Consider the following 18,504-nt stretch of genomic DNA (forward strand, 5'->3'; position numbering starts at 1 on the left):
AATGTAAATATAATTTGTTTACCCATGGAGTACCGAAGAGCTCTCTGGGAACTCGTTCAAAGCTGACTGTGCATATTTCCAGGTTGAATTGGTTTTTGGCGAGGGAGGAAAACTGGAGTACCCAGAGAAAAACCCTTGAAGCAGCAACAAGAACCAACAACAGACTCAACCCCGGGCCACATTGGTGGGAGGCAAGTGCTCTCACCACTGCGCTATCCCTGCTCGCCTTATTAACAATATAAATTTTTTGTTAGTCAACAAACTCAAGGTTTTTATCATTTAGTAGTTCAACCTGAGCTTACTATCAAATTTGTTAAAAGTGTCAGGGCAATCCTTCCAATTGTTGTTGCAGTGTGTCATCCATTTTTCAACCCTAACTACTCATTCAAACAAGCAGTTTAAGGCCTGGGTTCGAAGGGTGTTCAGAAATTATGAATGATCCCCTATGTCTTCAGTTTGTCTGCCTAGAACATGATAGAATTTTCCAAGAATGTAAAACTCAATGTTTTCTTTTGCCTTAACGTATAATTTTGATCATGTGACACATGAAGAAAAAAAAAAATTAAAATTTCGTAGATCGGCGATATGGCACCGAATTTTCTTTATATAGATAACTGAATTTATTCAAGTGTTTCCAAAGCAGGTTTAAAATATTGAACATTCTACGTTTGGAATGACTGTCCTCAAGTTTTTAAATTGGAGAAATTGACAATCAAAGGTTGAATTGTGGACTAAGAAATTACCTTCGTCCTGACTAATTTTTTCTGGAGAACAATGGACAATCATTCCAAACGTGAAGGGATGAAGATATTTAATCTTTATTAGAAATGCGTTTTTGTTTGATGTTTTCTCTTAAAACCGTCGCCTATCTGTCAAACCTTTGCTTTTTTCACAAACATGTGACAAGTCACGTGATCTATAGCACTACTTATTATGTTTAGACATAATTTTTTAAGAATGATAAAGCCTTTTTATCTGCCAAATTTCAGTTCAGTGTCATTCAATTTGTAAAGTTATCTCAAATAAACCATTTTTCCTCTTAAAAGCCCTTAACCCAGGCCTTAACCTGCTCGAGATGTAATTTTCCAAATACCCATAATTTTTCAGGGTAACACCAAGGGCTAACACGTAGACTTGCCTCAAGTTGTCTTTTTATGCGCCAAAAAGAATGACCAACGAGCAGAGGGTTCGTTAGGCTAGTGACAAAGTCTCAAGGAGACTGACTAGACTGGAACCCCAGGAAAACAGACTTTGAGAAAGTCTAGGCAAACACTTGAAAAAACAATTCTTGAATCTCTTTATATGGGGGTCAAATTACTTAGCAATTCAGTTGCTAAAACCAACTTTTGATTCCTATAAAATCCATGGCCATTTTCTGACCAAAATGGTTCAAAATCTATGAAATAAATATCTTTTTTCTTTGTAAAATCACCAAACTGAACTATTTCCCTTAGTTTGAATTAGATCGTAAGTTGTCTTATTTAATTTAGCAATAAATATTTTATTGCTTAACTAAATAAGCAACCTGGTTTCTCATTTATAGAAATGTTGCACTAACCACAAATTATGATATTGAGTTGCAAGGAAACAGAGAAAAAAGTTATCTTCCTGCTTCATGGCACAAAATTTGTCCTTGTTGAAGAGAACAGAAAAAAATTAAACTAATCTGAGACCAAAGTTTATGAATGCTGGTTTCAATTTCATTTTGCCAGTTTTATTTGCATGTACATGTAAAATTATAATTTCACAGTACTCTTTATATTAGCATTACTAACTTGACCAAAAGTGGTACTGCATGGTTTATAGTCAAAGTGTACTAAAATATTAAAAATATATATATATTTTGATCATAAAATTGCTCAACATTTTTAGTTTTTCTTGAGTTCATCTGTAACATCTGTATTACATAGATACCATAATAAGGAGTGTGTAAAAAAATAACAATACTTAATTCTTCATTTGATGCTATTAATCAGGTTACCTATAGTCGGTCTAGCAATCTTTTTTTAAGTTTGTCATTTTCATTACATACCGGTACATATATATTTAATAATCCTAGAAGTCGGAAGACCATCCAGGATTTAATTATTATAAAATCATTATATTATTATAAATATATATTTTCATTCTAACATGCTATTAATTTGCTTGTCCATCTTTATAAGTAACAAAGACTGTCTTTAACTTTACTACTCAGCAAACAACATTGTAGAGTGGCCTAGACTGCAATAAAGTCCTTGTTTTTAAGGTCTTCAACTGACGAGTCTGGAGGTGGCAGCAAAACAAGAAACTGGAAAGCAAATTTTTTCTTGTTTCAATGAGGCTTGCAATAAAAAATCTATGCTTTCGTTGCTTTACACCTCATGAGTTTGTGCTTTCAACAATTCCAAGAGAAAAACAACTATTTTGCAGTCTAAGAGTGGCTTGGTTTTGCTGGAGACTATCATGACAACGATCATGATGAATAGATTGGACTAGTCTAAGACTAGAAATGCATATCACTACTCATGATGTAACTACTGCGGCGAAAAGGTTAAACCCATATTTTAACTATAATGAATGCAATGATAAGAAGAAGCAAAACGAGCACAGAAATTGTACCATAATGCATCAACGGTGTGATGGGAACAGAGCGTACTACTTCTTTAGCCCTGTCCCACTTATGTGGGCCCTGCAATCTGTACTGAGCTGCGCCGCAGGAACCAACAATAAGATTCCAAGCCAGAGAGGGGTGCTTCCACAGTTGTGGCTTTGCACCGAAATACGACGCAATTTCATCATTGTAAACCATAGGATCTTGCTGGATTGTGTGCCTTGCTGAAGCATAGTAAATGCTTTCTTTCTTTTGCTCATCTTGCTTCAATTCTTGACACATTTTTTCTGTTGGGGGAAGTTTGATTGTCCCCTTACACAGCTCAGAGAACCATCTGGCCTGAGTCTCGGAAATTGACAGCAATCCACCAGATGCTGGCTGGGCAAAACCTATAAATGCCAACGAAACACCAATTTCTGGAGCAAAGACATTTTTGAAAAGCTTAATTTTGTTGGTGTTTTCCTCAACAACTAGATCTTGAATGCTGCTATCTAAAAATGATAAATCAATACGATATCCAGTGCAACAGACAACTGCATCTGCATCTGTTTCAGATCCGTCAGTAAAAATGACCTTATCCCCCCTAAATGCCGCAACGTTAGGCTTTACTGCTATGCTTCTTCTCTGGATGTGATGAATTAACGTTGGACTAACAGTGGGCTGTGTTTGGCGAGCATGCATTTTGGGATTTAAATTCCAGCGCCAGGGGCTGCCAAATACACTTTGGACCATCAATTCAAAGACAAAATTTGACAAACTCCATGGAAGCCAAAAGAACAGACGGCAGGCGTAATGATCGGCGGGGTACCCCTGGATATAATTAGGAACAACCCACGCCCCTGATCTTGTGGAAATATTTATGGGTTTTTCACCTCCTAATTCTGTTACATTTACTGCTACGTCGACGGCACTGTTACCAATTCCTACTACAACTACTTTCTTTCCTACAAGACCATTAGTAATTGCATCTTTATAATCTACACTGTGAAAAATCCTCCCGTTAAATGTTTCCTGGCCTTCAAATTGTGGCATGCTTGGTGTGACGTGATGCCCTGTTGCTACGGCAACAAACTTGACAAAAGCTTCCTTGAATTCAGATTGACGCTTTCCTTTGTTGTTGACTTGTACTGATGTAATTTTCCATCCTGCAGGGGCCTTCTCAATTTTGACCACCTTGGTGTTGAAGCTGATATGCTTACTCACACCAAAATGCTTGGCATAGCTTTTGATGTAATCGGCCATATGGAAGTGACTTGGGTAGTCGGGGACATCATCAGGGAATGGAAAGTCAGAGAAGCAGTAATTGTGTTTGGACACGTTGCTGTGAGAGGAATGTAAAACATAGTTCAGAGGAATACAATATATAGATAGAGGAGTGTAAAAGATAGATGCATAAATCGAACCTTGGTTAACTGGTGAGAAATCATTATATTTCTCTCACAAAGACCAAATGTGAGCAAAATTTAAACATGTTTTCAAAAGTCACTTAAACTAGTTATACCACCATTAACCAATCCCTTCAGTAAAAGTAAATTAATTTTTATCTATTAGATTCCAAACCATCTGCAGCATTTAACTGACAGTAGGTCTATGACTTAAACACTGTCAGCAGGATGGGGGCTATGGGTTTAAGGACGGTGCCTACTAATATTAAAGTATTTTTCCGCGGTTTATTACTGAGTGGGAAAAGCAGATCTCAGCACGGGCTATTGAAATCCAAAAAGAAAATTGGGGGTAGCCACGCATTTTTTAGAGATAAATAAGCAACAACTATTCTAAAAAGCAGTAAAATACAAAGCAATGTATGGCGTTTTTTCAAAATTGAAGCTTTATTATCTCTGAAAAATGCATGGTTACCCCCTATTTTCTTTTTAGATACCGAAAGCACTTGCTAAGTTCTGCTTTCTCCACATAGTTATTTGCGCAAAAATATCCCTGTATTAGCAGGCACCACCCATAGGAAACCCGAGTGTCTCGAGATGCGCAGAACGTATGCAGAGTAACAATAGTAGGCACTGTCCTTAATATGGGATGAACATTACCACAGCAGGAAGACAGGTATGCTCACTTTTCCTGGAATGATTTTGAAAGTAACTGAAAACCATGACATGAAACACATGCCAAAGCTGTGAGAGGATCAATAAATAAGGCTAGGAAAGTGGGATAGCATGGTGTGGCAAAACTTTGCGAGAAGTTGGGTTGAAAGAGTGTATTTTATGGGAAAGGGGGGTTTGTCTCTAAAGAAACTGCAGTGCTGGTCGGTGGGGAGTAGAAACAAATGATGGTTTATCAAAAGAGTTGATAACTTAAAAGGTAAATTGGCCACTGTAAAGAGATTTGAGTGCTGACATTTCAAGCATTATTAGCCCTTCCCCAGAGTGAATCACTTTGATCGATGAAGGGCTAACACGCAAAATGTCAGCGCTTGAATCTCTTAATGGAGGCCAATTTGCCTTAGTTATCAACTCTGTTGATAAACCCATGGGACGTTCCCTACTTACATATGAGTAAATCTCATGACTCCATATCCTTCTTCTGTAAACTGCCACAGACCACCAATGTGGTCACTTTTCTCATAAACAATGATCTTGAATTTGTCATCCAACAGACACTTTGCTGTGGCAATCCCAGAAATCCCTGCACCAATGACTGCAATATCATAATCATACTCTGAAGGACAGCTCATTCTGAAGTCTGTAAAAACAATTTATTGTTATAATTATCAACTGATGTTTTAATGTTTTAACCCCCCCCCCCCCCCCCATTGAGGGACTGGAAAATCTGAGGGGGAGGGAGGGGGTCTTTCCGAGGGGGCATAATTTTATGTCGGTATCTTTGAACTCTTTCTTTTCTCCTAAGGGGGAATGTGTCGGCATTTTGATCTTAATTTTTTAAGGGGTCTTCAAAAGTTATTTCTGACAGGGGTAGACACAAAAGCCTTCAATGGGGGGGGGGGGGGGGTGCGAATATTAAATGGAATGGTCCAATGGAATGACTTGTTCAGTTTGTCAATATAAGACTACAAAGAAAAAATTTGAATGTTATGATCGGATCTCTTCGAAGAATTCCAGAGTTACTCCACTATATACACTATAAATCAATGACCATGTTTTCTAGGTTCATATGTGCCCCGCATTCTACATGCTGTAAGAAACAGTCATGGTAAATAACAATGAACAGCTGTAGATTCGAAACATGTCGGGGCAAAACAAGGAAATTCAAGGAAGTTTTGACTAAGGACGATCCCTTACCTTTTTGCAGGAACTTAGAAGGTGCTAGCAATAGATCAATACTACGCGACCGACTAAAATCCCCAGACTTTGTAAAAGATCATAATGTGAATGTGGAACTTCCTTTTCTAAAGACCACCCCCGGAGACCACCATTTTGAATGCATAGAAGGCCCTGGGACGAGGTTTCTTCGATTTCAATTCTAACCGGGTAGGGGAAGGGAAAAAATATTTCTCTCCTACTCCTCCCCTTGCCTCAGTATCATCCATATATGGTAAGGAACAGTCTATCTGACTTTCGCGCCATTTTCAATAATCCATTTCAAGATGGCGCCAACTTCAACAGAAGACGATGCGAAAACTCCGCAAGACGGTATGTCCTACATTGACATTTTTGTCAGATAACAGAGGCATTGTTTGTCAAGAAACTTAATCTTTTATACCGTCTCCCTTTTTTCTTTGCAGATTCGCAGTCAACAAGGCGATCAAAGCGATCTGTGAAACGCAATGTTGGAGCGACCTCTGCTCTTGATAAAATCAGGTTTGATTAACACTGATCGATCTGATGCGTTGTAAACTTTAACTCTTTTAGCGCGATTCCCTAACAAATTAATGTCCTATTTGTCTCTTTACAACTAGGAAATTCCGTGAAACTGGAGAGCGATCGAAGTTCGAGGTAAAAATTTACTTCTTAACAATCGCATCGATCGCGTTCACTTTTTAAAAACACGTTTCATGCTTGTGTACATTTCAATTTTGTCATGATGTAGAGCTTTAATGTTTTACTGATCATCAATTCATAAAAAAGGATGTTATTTGGAAATGATAATTTTAGCGATCGCTTATCAAGGAGAGAAGTAAGACTAATCATTGTTAGAATCACTGGAAAAAGTCCGATGATCAACAAGTCTCAAATCAGATCAGATCCAAATTCTCCTTACTGCTTGTATGAAATTTCTTTTTTAAATTAGTTCTGAGAATTTAGTAGAAAATTGATAACTCAAAATCTTTTACCTTGCCTCTTATCTACTTGGACATGCATACATTGTTGTATGGAGGATCAAGATGTTGATCACTCATGGAGTCTAAGTCCCAATGTCAACGTACATATATTCTCACAATTCTCGCTCTAAATTTCTTAATTTAAATATACTAATCAAATAAAATTAAATCAACGAGACACTTATTAATAGCACACTGCATGTTCACTGCCACTCAATCAAGTCACCAGCTAAATTTTGTTTTCGCATAATTTTTCTCTTGAGGTTGGTGAAGTGGAACATGTTTATCAGGTTGTAAATGAAGATGAATACTCTGACATTGTCAGAAAACGACAGGAAGAGGACTGGGTGATTGATGACGGTGAGGAAGCATGACCTTCTGTCCTGATCTTTGGAACTTAAAATAGTAAAGTGAGATGATCTTCGTGAAGGTGCAGTGTTCTAGTACAGTAAAACCACAGTGGTCTATTACAGTTGGTGTTGTGACACTTGTTCCAGGGGTGTTTGGTGTGAAGCTGGTATCACTGTTGCAGGGCTGTCACCAAGCTTTGTAGAAGCTGGCTTCACAAGAAAAGTAGCATGTCATAAACAAAAGAAAGCTTTCCATTCTTGTTGTCCTAAGTCATTTTCAAGCTCTCAGCAGCCAGAAATCTTCACTGTAGTAGTCAGCCGTAATAGTCACCTGATGGCCTCTAATTACATTTTCAGACCAAACCGGCTCCAAACCCTTACACCTTTGGGGGGGGGGGGGGAGGGGGGAGTACATGCCTTTAGAGCTAAAAATTAATAAGGGAGTACCCCCTCCCTCTTCCCTGCAGGCTCTAGTACAAGATATCATGTGCAATTAGGTTTCTTGTCACTCACTTTTGACAAGACTTTTCTTTACCATTAGCTTAAAATTAGCTTTTAAGAACATTCTTAGGGAGCAAGCTGAAAAACAACCGGGCCCTGACGTGCTAACCAATAGGACATGAACCCTCCAAGGGGGTATTTAGATGCTTTGTACAAAATCTGCCTATTCTCCTCACTATTATTCATATATTTGTTATGTTATGGTTTGGGAGAATTTTATCTTCCATCAATAAATAATTTCCTTTATTCTCTTGACCTCTTATTTGAACAAGAAGTGTTATTGTCAAGAGAACTCTGATCTTGTCACTGTTGAGGTTTAAAGGATTGAAAGTATCATTTTATGTTTTTGAATTTCAGATGGTACTGGGTATGTTGATGATGGAAGAGAAATCTTTGACGACGATCTTGAGAATGAACCAGCTACTGGTCAGTTAATCAGTTCCATTTGTACGGCTTCTAATGTTTGAGATCCAGAGCATTAATTTTATTAATTAATTAATCAAAAATATTATCTTAATGGCATCTGTTCATTTTTACATTTGACTTTTAGGAAAGAATGTTCCCAAATTCAAGCCCAAGAAACCAGTAAGTAGTGTAGTATTTTGCAAGTTTCAAAAGTTTTACAAAGTATACTAAAGCCAAGTTTTGTTTATTATATTTGCTTCTGCAGAATGTTAAGAAACCAACAGTCAAGCCAAAAACGATCAACAAAATGTTATTGGCAGCGAGTGCTAAAGCAAAGAAACCAAAGGTGAGATTAGCTAGCTATAAATTGAAGACATGTCGGCTGACAAACTTTGGGGAGCTGTTCTTTATTTTTACTGGTATGAGGGAGGAGATAAGTTTCTTTCCACTGCCTCCTGTCTGTTTCTCTTGTTTGCCAGTAGTTCAAGAAAACCATTTGATCTTCAGACTAATCCTCTTATAATCTGCTATGTATTTGTAGAAAGAAGTTACATCTCTTGGTGAAGATGATCTGTTAAGTGATCTGCTTAAGGAGGTTGAGGTATGATTAAGAAAAATTGTATCATGTTATTTCAATTATTTGTTTGTATGAGATTAATAAAATTATTAAGAATATACTTAATTATCCTCTCCCCGAAAGGGGCTTTTCAGGGACAATGAAACAAACAGGAAGAAACATATATTTCAAATGAAGGGGTGCGTGGAATAGGGCCCTAAGTGACTTTTGATGTAAGATCAAATTCTCCTTTTGTTCCACAAGCGAAGACAGGAAATTTGGAAGGAGAATCTAGCAACTGATCAGAAGTCACTTAGGGCTTTTTTCCAGGCACCGCTTCAAATAGTACACAATGTGGTAAAGTATCCCAGTTGGCACTGGAGGCAGACCAGCTGGCTATTTACAAGCGTGGCCGAGGAGTGGAACTTGGGGCGACCGAGAAACAACTCCAGCTAGTGGCCAGAGCAGGAGTCAAACTTGTGACCTCTGGATAATATACAAGACAGTCCAACACCATAACCTCTAGGCCACGCTGCCTCCATGTTTATGACTCATGTCTAAATGTTTTTCTTTTCTTCTTTTTTTAAAGCACCCAAGACCAGCTCCAGTAAAAATCACAAAGGGCAAGGGCCAATTGTTAAAGTAATGCAAATCTTTCTAATTCATCTTTCAAGTTCAGTTTTTCCACACAGTGTCAAATACACCATCAAAACTATTATCATTGTTTGTTGTTCTGCAGAACTCCAACATCATGTTCTTCAAGGCAACATACACCAAGACGGCTTCAGGTGAGCAATCAAAAAACTAAATGAATTTAATGAAAATAAAATAAAAAAGAAATAAATTGGGTGTTATAAATGTCTGTTACTCTCTGGACCAACTTTTATTCCATTACACGAAAAAAATATATCTTTGTTTCTAGAATGTAATGGCAGGAACTAAAGGAATGGATTGAACAACCTCAATCTTAGGTATAATTTCTGTTCTTAAGTGAGATGAACTCATACTCTCGGGTATCATGACCATATGTCCAAACATGTTTTTGAGAAAAAGTAAGCAATTTCTAAACAAGCTTTGCCTTTCCTTTGTTAATGAAACAATTGGCCCAAAACAGCCAAGTGGTCAAGCAATTAGCAGTTAGCTACAGCCATACATTATAAAACATTACTGCAAACATAACCCTTTAAGCCCTAACAGTGATCAGCATCAAATTTCTCCTTGTAATAAAATTTGATGTTGATTCCACCCCTGAGGTCATGAGAATATTTTAATTTCTCCCAAGTAGTTTTATAAGAAAAGTATGAGGACAAGAGGGGAGAATTTTTCCCTTGATATTAGGGGTTGAAGGGTTAATATATTACGATAACTTTCTTTTGTAACCTTGAATTTGTTACCATTGTCAGGAATTTTCTGGCCCATCACGACCTGTTTTCAAAGAGGAGCCAAGATCTCCACCAAGACCAAGCCATTTGGTGACAAGTCTGCCAGCAAAAAGGAAGGCAGCTGTAAAAACTGAGCCCTCTGACAGGATGGAGGGTCGCTATGGCGGCATGGTGGGAAAACAGGTGAAAGAAGAAGACAGTTATGGCACAGAGGATATGGATACAGGGATGGATGGTAAGGAATGGAAGAGTGTGGCCAATGTGCGAGCCAGCGAGCCAAACGTGTCAGCCATGCGAGGCAGACGTGCGAGGCATGAACAAAACATGCGAGGCATGAACAACCCCCAACATAAATGCTAACCGTTAAGCTAACCTGAGTGCTATTTAAATGGAGTGCTTTAAGACTAACCTGAGTGCCTTGCACGTCTGCCTCGCATGGCTCGCTGGCTCGCAGATTGTCAAGACCCGGAAATATGTAATGATTGTCAGCATACTTAAAAACTTCAACTGGAAGAGGTACCTGGAAAACCTAAGCCCTAAGTGACTTCTGGTAAATTACTAGATTCTCCTTTAAAATTGCCTTGTATTCACTTGCGAAACAAAAGGAGAATTTGACCTTACATCAAAAGTCACTTTGGGCCTTATTCCGCACACCCCTTCATTTGATAAAAGAAAGCAGGCAGATTGTAAGCATGGTAATGTAGTGTTGTATTCACTTTAGACTGTTCACAGTCCCCCTGTTTTTCCGTGGGATTCTCGAGACTGGTATGCTTCGATGGAGCTGCCACCATCTTGGTTTTTAAAAGCGAGCGGGATCTGGGGAGAGTGTCTAAACTACCGAGGGGAGGGGAGCGGAGTTGGGAGGCGGCGGGAAAAATAGGGAGACTGTAACAGCTTCTCACTGTCTCGTGTTCGAGGGGTGTGCCGAGACTTTGTCGCCTCGACTAATTGAATCAAACAAAAAATATACTCCCCGGAGATAAACATGTCAAATTGAAGGAAATACGATAGTCCTTGTTACAGTACCGTTTCTGTGCCATTTCGAAACAAAGTACAGTTGCGAAATAAAATGAAGTTGCGAAAGTCTTTCGAGTGTAGGCTTGAAAATACAGTACAGTACATCAGCTATTTGCAAAGTGGATTTCAATACAAGCGGAACACATGCAGTGAAGCTAACAACGAAACCTTCAGATACATGCCGCATTTGTAACATTTATTTTAAAATAGCAGTCGGCGATTTCAGGAAGAAAAACAAGTACATTTCCGCAGAAAATTTGTTTAAGATTCCGGAAAGAGCTGGAGTTGCCAGCATTCCTCTAGCCGATCTTTTTAAAGCACATGAGGAAAGCCACGATCAGCAACGTTTCAAGCGCTTTGTGTGTGTTGTTTCGCCCCAGAGAATTGTTAAAAAAAAGTCGTCCGGGCTACAGTTTGCCATCTACTTCAAAGCAGTCCAAAGAGACGGAAAACTGCAGTCTGCCGCCTCCCAAACGTCCGCTGATTTTCAACTATCAGACCTCCAAGCCGACGAGACAAACAATAAAAATCAAAACATTCCCCATGATTTTCACATTACATGCCAGCCGTATCCATTTTTAGAACTGGCGGTGAAAGATACGTCAGTCATGCTATAAACGCTTCAGAACTTCTATTGTCTAATTGACCAATGAGGTGTTGCCGTTGCTGGTGCAACGGGCCTTTGGAACGCAAGACGGTGAGAAGCTGTTACAGTCCCTCTATTTTTTCGCTTCCCATCCCCCACTAACACCCACTCCCGCTCCCCTTGGTAGTTTAGAAACTCTCCCCAGATCAGGTTCGCTTTTACAAACCAAGATGGCGGCAGCTCCATCGAAGCAGACCGGTCTTGAGAATCCCACAGAAAAATAGGGGGACTGTGAACAGTCTATATTCACTTTTTTGCGAACTTGAAGCAAAAAAGCGAGAACCAAAGGAGTTGAACTCATGACATTCTTCTCAATGTTCACACTGTGACCACTAGTTCTAATCAGTTGTTGATATTATGTAGTTGTTCTCTTTTTGGTGTAAAAACACGTTTTGTAAATGTTTGCTAGATGTTCCTGAGGACATGCCGGAGTATGTTGCTGAATGTGATGACTTTGGTTTTGATTATGATGATGATCTTGGTGATGCAGAATCTATCCAGGCATTATCAAATGCTGAGAAGAGTCTTGATTCAAAACCTGAAATCAAGGTACTGCAACAGGCTTAATAAAAAACAGACACATCTCTTGATGTCAATCCTTCATTTTAACAGGGCCCAGCCTTGGTGAAAGATCAATGAACCAGTACTCGTAAAACTAGAGAGTTCCCATGTGTCACTGAACCAGCTTGAGATGCCCATGGGGCAATGTTCTTCTCATCTGTTCTTCTTGACATCATCTCACCTGAAAGACTGACATTGTGTTGTTCCAGGAAATCTCCATACCTCCCCCCTCCCCCCATGGAAGGTTATTGGTAATTCCAAAGGGGAGGGGGCCTCTAAAGCTAAACTTTTGCAAGGAAAGTAGAGAGGCTTTAAATAAAAAAAATATCTGTGGAGAATATGGATTTTTCCTGGAACCAAACATTCCAAAAAACACTTGATTGACAAACTTGGTGAATGGATGTTTTTCCCCCCCTAGGTTGAGGCAGACAAGAAGTCAATTGACAGGAGATGTGCCTTTTCACAAAAGTATGCAGTAAACTTATCATTTAAAACAGTATTTTTGTTACCATTTTAATTATCAAAGTTATGGTTCATCCATCTTTGTCAATGGTAGACTACCCAAAATCTTAAAGGGGAATAGTCACAGGCCTAATTTTAAGAACCCAAAATGTTTTTCTGTTAACAGAAACCTAAAAATATTGGTCCAGTTTTGTTATAAATTACAACTCCAGTGTACTATTAAAAAGATAAAACTGTTGATGATTGTCTTGGCCATAGATGTACTGGGTGTGAATGGACTGCAACCTTCCTTTAAAAAAATTCAAGGTCTTCATTCTTGTTTCCAAAGTGTGCTAGAACAGATCATGATTTGTTCTTCTTCCAAGAACTGAGTTGATTTGTTTCTCTCGTTCTAGAATTATGTAACTAAGTGATGGTTTTGAAGCATGACTTTCACCCAAAATGTTCAAAATCTGCATGACTATTCCCTTTTAAGCCCCAATAGTGTCACCAGCTTCTGCTTTCTCCTCCCTATGTCACTTCTTGCCATTTTTCTTCCTTGATATGTAGAACGACTGAGCTACCAGGTGATTCAGGATGGGAAACAATCTTAGGAAATGAAGAAACACGACAGCAAGAGGTAAAAAGATGGAGATATCCTTGGAAATATGCTAACAATTTGCTTCCTTCAAATCTTTTTCCTAGCCTTTTATTCTTATTGGAATTGTTTTTTGTTTTGAATAAGATCTCCATGATTTATTTTGCCTTTTTGATTGTCAGGTCTTGACTGATGTCAATGTTGATTCATCCTCTCTGCCACTACAAGAGGTTAATGGTTAGTACAGAGGACTGGAATCAAAATGTGTAGTTCCAGAAAATATCCATATTCCCTGCCAGAAGGTTTTTGTTTTGCACCCCCATCCCCCTAGGAAATTCCAGTTTAGCTTCATACTTTGCTTCTAAAATTTTGACTTTTAAGATGCCCTTCCCCCTAGGGATTTCTGATGACCTTCCATGGGGTGGGTATGGATTTTTTTCAGGAACTGCACAATACAGTAGTTTAAATTCTGTAGAATATTGTCGTTATTTAATTTTGTTTTGTTTTGTTTTTTAATTTGTTTCATTTTTAACTGGTTCATTCGTGGACATAAACTGGTCCAGTGAATTTCAAAGCTGATGTTTCCAGCATTAGCCCATAGCCAGAGTAATTGGGAAGGTGACATCTCATTTTGTTTTTTTAATCCTTTCAGGAGAAAAAGTCCTGAAGTTTTACTGGTTTGATGTTTATGAAGACAGGGTGAAACAACCAGGTAACTTCTGTTATAAATGCAGTACTTATCTATACATGGGTATGATCAACCCTTTAAGGCCCAGTATGAACAAACCTATTCTCCCTTCTTCATCATCTATTTCTTATGCTCCTAGTAGGGAGAATTCATTAAAAAATAATAAAAAATTTTCGAGGTTTTGTGATCATGTTCGTCATTCTCCATACCTGCATGTTTGACCAAGCAGTTATACTGTAAGGAGAATCAAGGTGCTGATCACAATAATTGATTGGAGTGTAAAGAGTTGACTTTACTAGATGCACTGTAAGATCTCACACTTTCTGAGTTCCACATTAATTTATTTTTCGTTTTTGTCCTTTTTTTATTTTTTCAGGCACTGTTTACCTGTTTGGGAAAGTTTGGATTGAATCTGCCAAGGCATATGTCAGGTAAATATTTTATTTTCTGTGTTCCTGGTCTCTGTCTAAAACCAAGTATTAAACTTCTTCCTCTTCCAATGTTGCTTTTCAGTTGTTCAGTGGCTGTCAAGAATATTGAAAGACAAATATTTATCCTTCCAAGAGAAAAGGTAAAACAAAACTGTACTTGGTTCTGAATGTTTCTTGTCTTTAAAAATTGAGTATCTGTTTTCAGTTCCATGACAAGCCTATTACATCTAACTGATCTGATTTTTTTCTTTGTATAGAAGCGTGATGTTGATGGTTCTGAGACTGACCAGCCTGTTGGATTTATTGACGTATATCAGGTGAATAATTTTTGTGTGCAATGATGATGATGATGATGATGATGATGATGAAGATAATGGCAATAATGATGACTATGACGGCATTTATGACAAATATGTTTACCTGGTGGTTATGATCGTGAAGATGGTGGTGGTGGTCACTTGTGAGATAGTGATGATGATGATGATGATGATGATGGCAATGATGACAATGGTGCCAGCAACGGTGTAAATGAGAAAATGATGATGATGATGATGATGATGATGAAGGTAATGGCAATAATGATGACAATGACGGCATTTATGACAAATATGTTTACCTGGTGGTTATGATCTTGAAGGTGGTGGTGGTGGTCACTTGTGAGATAGTGATGATGATGATGATGGCGATGTTGACAATGGTGCCAGCAACAGTGTAAATGAGGAAATGATGATGATGATGATGATGATTATGATTGTCACTCTGTCTACCCTCCTTACTGAGATTTGTCACTTTTTGTTAATTATCTCCCAGGAATTCAACGAAAAGATTGCAACAAAACACAGGATCATGAAGTTTATTTCTAGGGTAAGACTTTTAAGATATACCAGTAACTTTAAAAAATATAATAATAACAATAATAATACAATAATAATAATGATAGTAATATAAAAGTTTCAATACAGGTAGGTGAAAGAAATTATAATTTATATTCAATAGCTAATTGTTCCCTTTTTATATGGTTCAATAAAATTATTGATGTCTTCATGAATTTTTCCTTTTCAGAAAGTCCAGAAGGCTTATGCTTTTGAGATTCAAGATATTCCTGTCACGTCAGAGTACTTGGAAGTCAGATATGCAGTAAGCAAAACATTTCCATACTTAAGGTTATGATGCTGTGCAAGTTGGTTTTAACATTTCCATCTTTGTGATCATTTAAATGAAAGCTGCTTAAAAAGCTGTCTAAAATTTAGAAATTAAGGAAAATCTGTACAGTAGAATTTAAATGAATTATTAATATTAAGAATTATTAATAATTATTATAATAATAAATTATGATTATATTTTCATTGCAGGCTGAATATCCTCAGTTGCCTTCTGATCTATCAGGAGAAACATTTAGCCATGTGTTTGGTACTAATACGTCCAGGTATGCTTTCAGCTCTTGATTTGCAATGAATTTAGCTTTAAATGCAAACATGGGTCAGGACCTTGTATCCCTAAAGGAAAACTAAACTAACTTGTTGACCTGTTTTAGTCTTGAACTTCTTCTCTTGAGTCGGAAGATGAAAGGTCCTTGTTGGCTAAACATCAAGATGCCTCGTAAGTATGATTCAAGCATGGTTTAATATTATGGTGCCCGGTGCAGCTCCTTTAAAATAATGCTACTTTCATTGTTATCCCTAAGAATACGCTTTTCCAGTTTTTCTCAAGTTTGATTTACTACAATAAAATTACTCTGACTGGCTTTTATTCATCTTTTAGGAGGTAAATTGGTTGTGAGAGCTTTGTAGTCTCTTGAAGTGCTTAAGGACGGTGCCTACTTTTGTTACTGCGCCATTAGGTTCTGCACATCTTGAGATACTCAGGTTTTCTATGGGTGGTCCTTACTAATACAGGGTATTTTTTTTGCGCAGTTTAAAACTATGCAGAGAAAGCAGAACTCAGCAAGTGCTCTTGGTATCCAAATAGAAAATTTGGGTGACCATGCATTTTTCAGAGATAATAAAGCTTCAATTTGGAAAAAAAAACCAGCATACATTGCTTCTGCTTAATTGTCTCTTAAAAATTCATGGTTAAAAATGTATGGTTACCCCCAATTTTCTTTTTGGATTTCAATATCCCTTGCTGAGATCTGCTTTCCCCGCATAGTCATAAACCACACAAAACTATGTCTTTATTAGTAGGCACCGTCCTTAATTTCTATATTTTGTTTTTCACAGAGCTTCCCCAACAACCAGTCAGCTGGTGTAAAGTTGAGGTGAGAATTTTCATCAAAGAACTAGACAAGTTTAATAATAGTACTGTCTCCTTCAATAGCTTGTGAAATTTGATTTGTCCCTTAGTTTTGACTTAGACTTTTCTTTACCAATAGCTTAAAATTAGCTTTTAAAAACATCTTTAACAAGAGACATATAGCCTGCAGAACAGGCGAGATTTTTTTGCATTTTTCAGGCGAACGGAGGCAAGTACGAAGTGCACGATTGGAGGGGTGCACCTCTCCTGTTACTTGTGACTCACGCTCTACACTCGCCTCACACTTGCTTCCTCTTGCCTGAAAAATGCAAAAAAATCACACCTGTTCTGCAGGTTACAAGAGATATGAAAACCTTGATTAATTTTTAATAAGGGTTTAGTGTTAATTGACTTTCGACCAACCAAGCCATTTATTTGTGTATTTTTTGTAGGCTGTGGTAACCAAACCTGACCACCTTGAAGTAGCAAGTCAACAAGATCCCCCACCACCCATGGTAAGTGGAATGTAAATGGATATTAAATTAATAATTATTAATTTAGTTGCAGTCAGTTTTGTTTGTAGATGATTGATGTTTCTGTTGGTCTCTGTAGGTTGTGATGAGTCTCAGTCTTAGGACCATGTTGAACACCAAGACTCACACTCATGAGGTAAGACTCAATGGTGATTATAGACCCTGTAAGTTCCAAGGGTAACCAGTTAGTTTTTTTTTTTTTTACTAGGTAGGTTATCAATCCAGCTTTTTTTTTATTTTTTGCTGTAAAAGGCTCCATAACTTTCATCTCTGATCCCTACCGCCAAACGAATTAGGGATAGATTTCTTATTAAGAACTTTTTGACCTGTTATCAATAATTATCTTGATGCCAACTCTTTTTGAAGGGTAAACTCTTACTTCCTCCCTCCCTCCCTCCCCTCATTAAATAAAACCACCCCTGAGGTCATTTGTGAGTGTACTCTTATAGACAATGGCTACAAGCCAATCCGCGCATGGGAATTTTGATAGTTAATGTAAAATTATCAGCCTAACTGTCTGGTTTTCCTTGTAGATCTTGGCTGTTTCAGCTCTGGTTCACCATGAAGTGTCCTTAGACAAAGCTGCGCCAAAACAGAAATTTCAATATCATTTTTGTGGTAAGTTGTACAGGAAAAAGTCATGGTCCTACATTGTCCACGAATTCACATAAAGTTCACTATAATTAAATTGAAATACTAATAAAGATTAGGGAGGGATCCGCAACAGCTTTTGCCATTTAGCGGTATTATTGTTTTAGGCCAAGTATTTCATAGGGGCTATAATTAGTGTGATGTTAAGAATAAGATGGCATAACCAGAAAAAAAAAACATCATGAGAAGCATTTCTCTTTACACACTGTAGTAAATTTTTAAGATGAGTTATTTTTTCTTTTCTTTCCCAGCTGTTAGCAAACCAAATGACCAGATGTACCCTTATGACTTCAAAGATGTTGTTAGAAAAAAGGTATTTTATTCTATCGATCCATCTATCTATCCATCTCTCTGTCCGTCTATCTGTCCATCTGTCTATCTATCTAATCTACAATATCTCTCTGTCTGTCTGTCTGTCTAAAATTACCATGATTTTCATAAAGACACACAAGCTCTGCTTTTATTTATGGAACAGTTAAAATATATTTTGATGTTATTACCTCTTTAGCAAATTAGAATGGAAATCACAACATCAGAGAGAGCACTTCTAGGATTATTTATAGCAAAGCTTCACAGAATTGATCCTGATGTACTTGTGGTATGTTTATTCATGCATTCCTTTGTTTTTCAAACATTATGTTGGTCATATTTTGTCTCTATAATGACTGCAAGTACACTTTGAGAGTGA

The 18,504-nt window shown here is 37.7% G+C and overlaps 2 protein-coding genes across 2 annotated transcripts in view; one reads left to right on the forward strand and one right to left on the reverse strand.

The window, feature by feature from the left end:
* Window positions 1–1,686: 1,686 nt before the first annotated feature.
* LOC146449253 (flavin-containing monooxygenase 5-like) lies at window positions 1,687–6,000 on the reverse strand. Its single transcript, XM_085101499.1, has 3 exons — window positions 5,845–6,000; window positions 5,095–5,287; window positions 1,687–3,914 (listed from the first exon to the last, which is right to left on the reverse strand). Exons 2-3 carry the CDS (start codon window positions 5,277–5,279, stop codon window positions 2,534–2,536), a joined length of 1,566 nt encoding a protein of 521 aa, XP_084957625.1. The 5' UTR covers window positions 5,280–5,287; window positions 5,845–6,000; the 3' UTR covers window positions 1,687–2,533.
* Window positions 6,001–6,134: 134 nt separating this feature from the next.
* The window catches only part of LOC146449254 (DNA polymerase alpha catalytic subunit-like), a 40,046-nt gene continuing 27,676 nt past the window's right edge, over window positions 6,135–18,504 (forward strand). Inside the window, exons 1-29 of the mRNA XM_085101477.1 lie at window positions 6,135–6,195; window positions 6,288–6,363; window positions 6,462–6,498; window positions 7,088–7,184; window positions 8,033–8,101; window positions 8,226–8,260; window positions 8,346–8,426; window positions 8,622–8,681; window positions 9,226–9,278; window positions 9,376–9,424; window positions 10,040–10,253; window positions 12,091–12,230; window positions 12,661–12,710; window positions 13,254–13,323; window positions 13,464–13,518; window positions 13,934–13,993; window positions 14,346–14,400; window positions 14,483–14,540; window positions 14,658–14,717; window positions 15,211–15,264; window positions 15,463–15,537; window positions 15,753–15,826; window positions 15,935–15,999; window positions 16,620–16,657; window positions 17,085–17,147; window positions 17,245–17,301; window positions 17,699–17,783; window positions 18,068–18,129; window positions 18,325–18,414. Coding sequence (XP_084957603.1) covers window positions 6,150–6,195; window positions 6,288–6,363; window positions 6,462–6,498; window positions 7,088–7,184; window positions 8,033–8,101; window positions 8,226–8,260; window positions 8,346–8,426; window positions 8,622–8,681; window positions 9,226–9,278; window positions 9,376–9,424; window positions 10,040–10,253; window positions 12,091–12,230; window positions 12,661–12,710; window positions 13,254–13,323; window positions 13,464–13,518; window positions 13,934–13,993; window positions 14,346–14,400; window positions 14,483–14,540; window positions 14,658–14,717; window positions 15,211–15,264; window positions 15,463–15,537; window positions 15,753–15,826; window positions 15,935–15,999; window positions 16,620–16,657; window positions 17,085–17,147; window positions 17,245–17,301; window positions 17,699–17,783; window positions 18,068–18,129; window positions 18,325–18,414 — 2,028 coding nt within the window. The 5' untranslated portion in view covers window positions 6,135–6,149. The remainder of the gene's footprint in view (window positions 6,196–6,287; window positions 6,364–6,461; window positions 6,499–7,087; window positions 7,185–8,032; window positions 8,102–8,225; window positions 8,261–8,345; window positions 8,427–8,621; window positions 8,682–9,225; window positions 9,279–9,375; window positions 9,425–10,039; window positions 10,254–12,090; window positions 12,231–12,660; window positions 12,711–13,253; window positions 13,324–13,463; window positions 13,519–13,933; window positions 13,994–14,345; window positions 14,401–14,482; window positions 14,541–14,657; window positions 14,718–15,210; window positions 15,265–15,462; window positions 15,538–15,752; window positions 15,827–15,934; window positions 16,000–16,619; window positions 16,658–17,084; window positions 17,148–17,244; window positions 17,302–17,698; window positions 17,784–18,067; window positions 18,130–18,324; window positions 18,415–18,504) is intronic.

This window comes from Pavona decussata, unplaced genomic scaffold (genome assembly GCF_977016875.1).
Source record: "Pavona decussata unplaced genomic scaffold, jaPavDecu1.1 SCAFFOLD_602, whole genome shotgun sequence".
NCBI lineage: Eukaryota > Metazoa > Cnidaria > Anthozoa > Scleractinia > Agariciidae > Pavona > Pavona decussata.

Coding starts and splice junctions, on each gene's coding strand:
- LOC146449253 (XM_085101499.1), bottom strand. CDS start 5,279: ATGAGCTGTCCTTCAGAGTATGATTATGATATTGCAGTCATTGGTGCA. Junction 3,915..5,094: donor GTCATGAGATTTACTCATAT/GTAAGTAGGGAA, acceptor TTCCTCTCACAG/CAACGTGTCCAAACACAATT.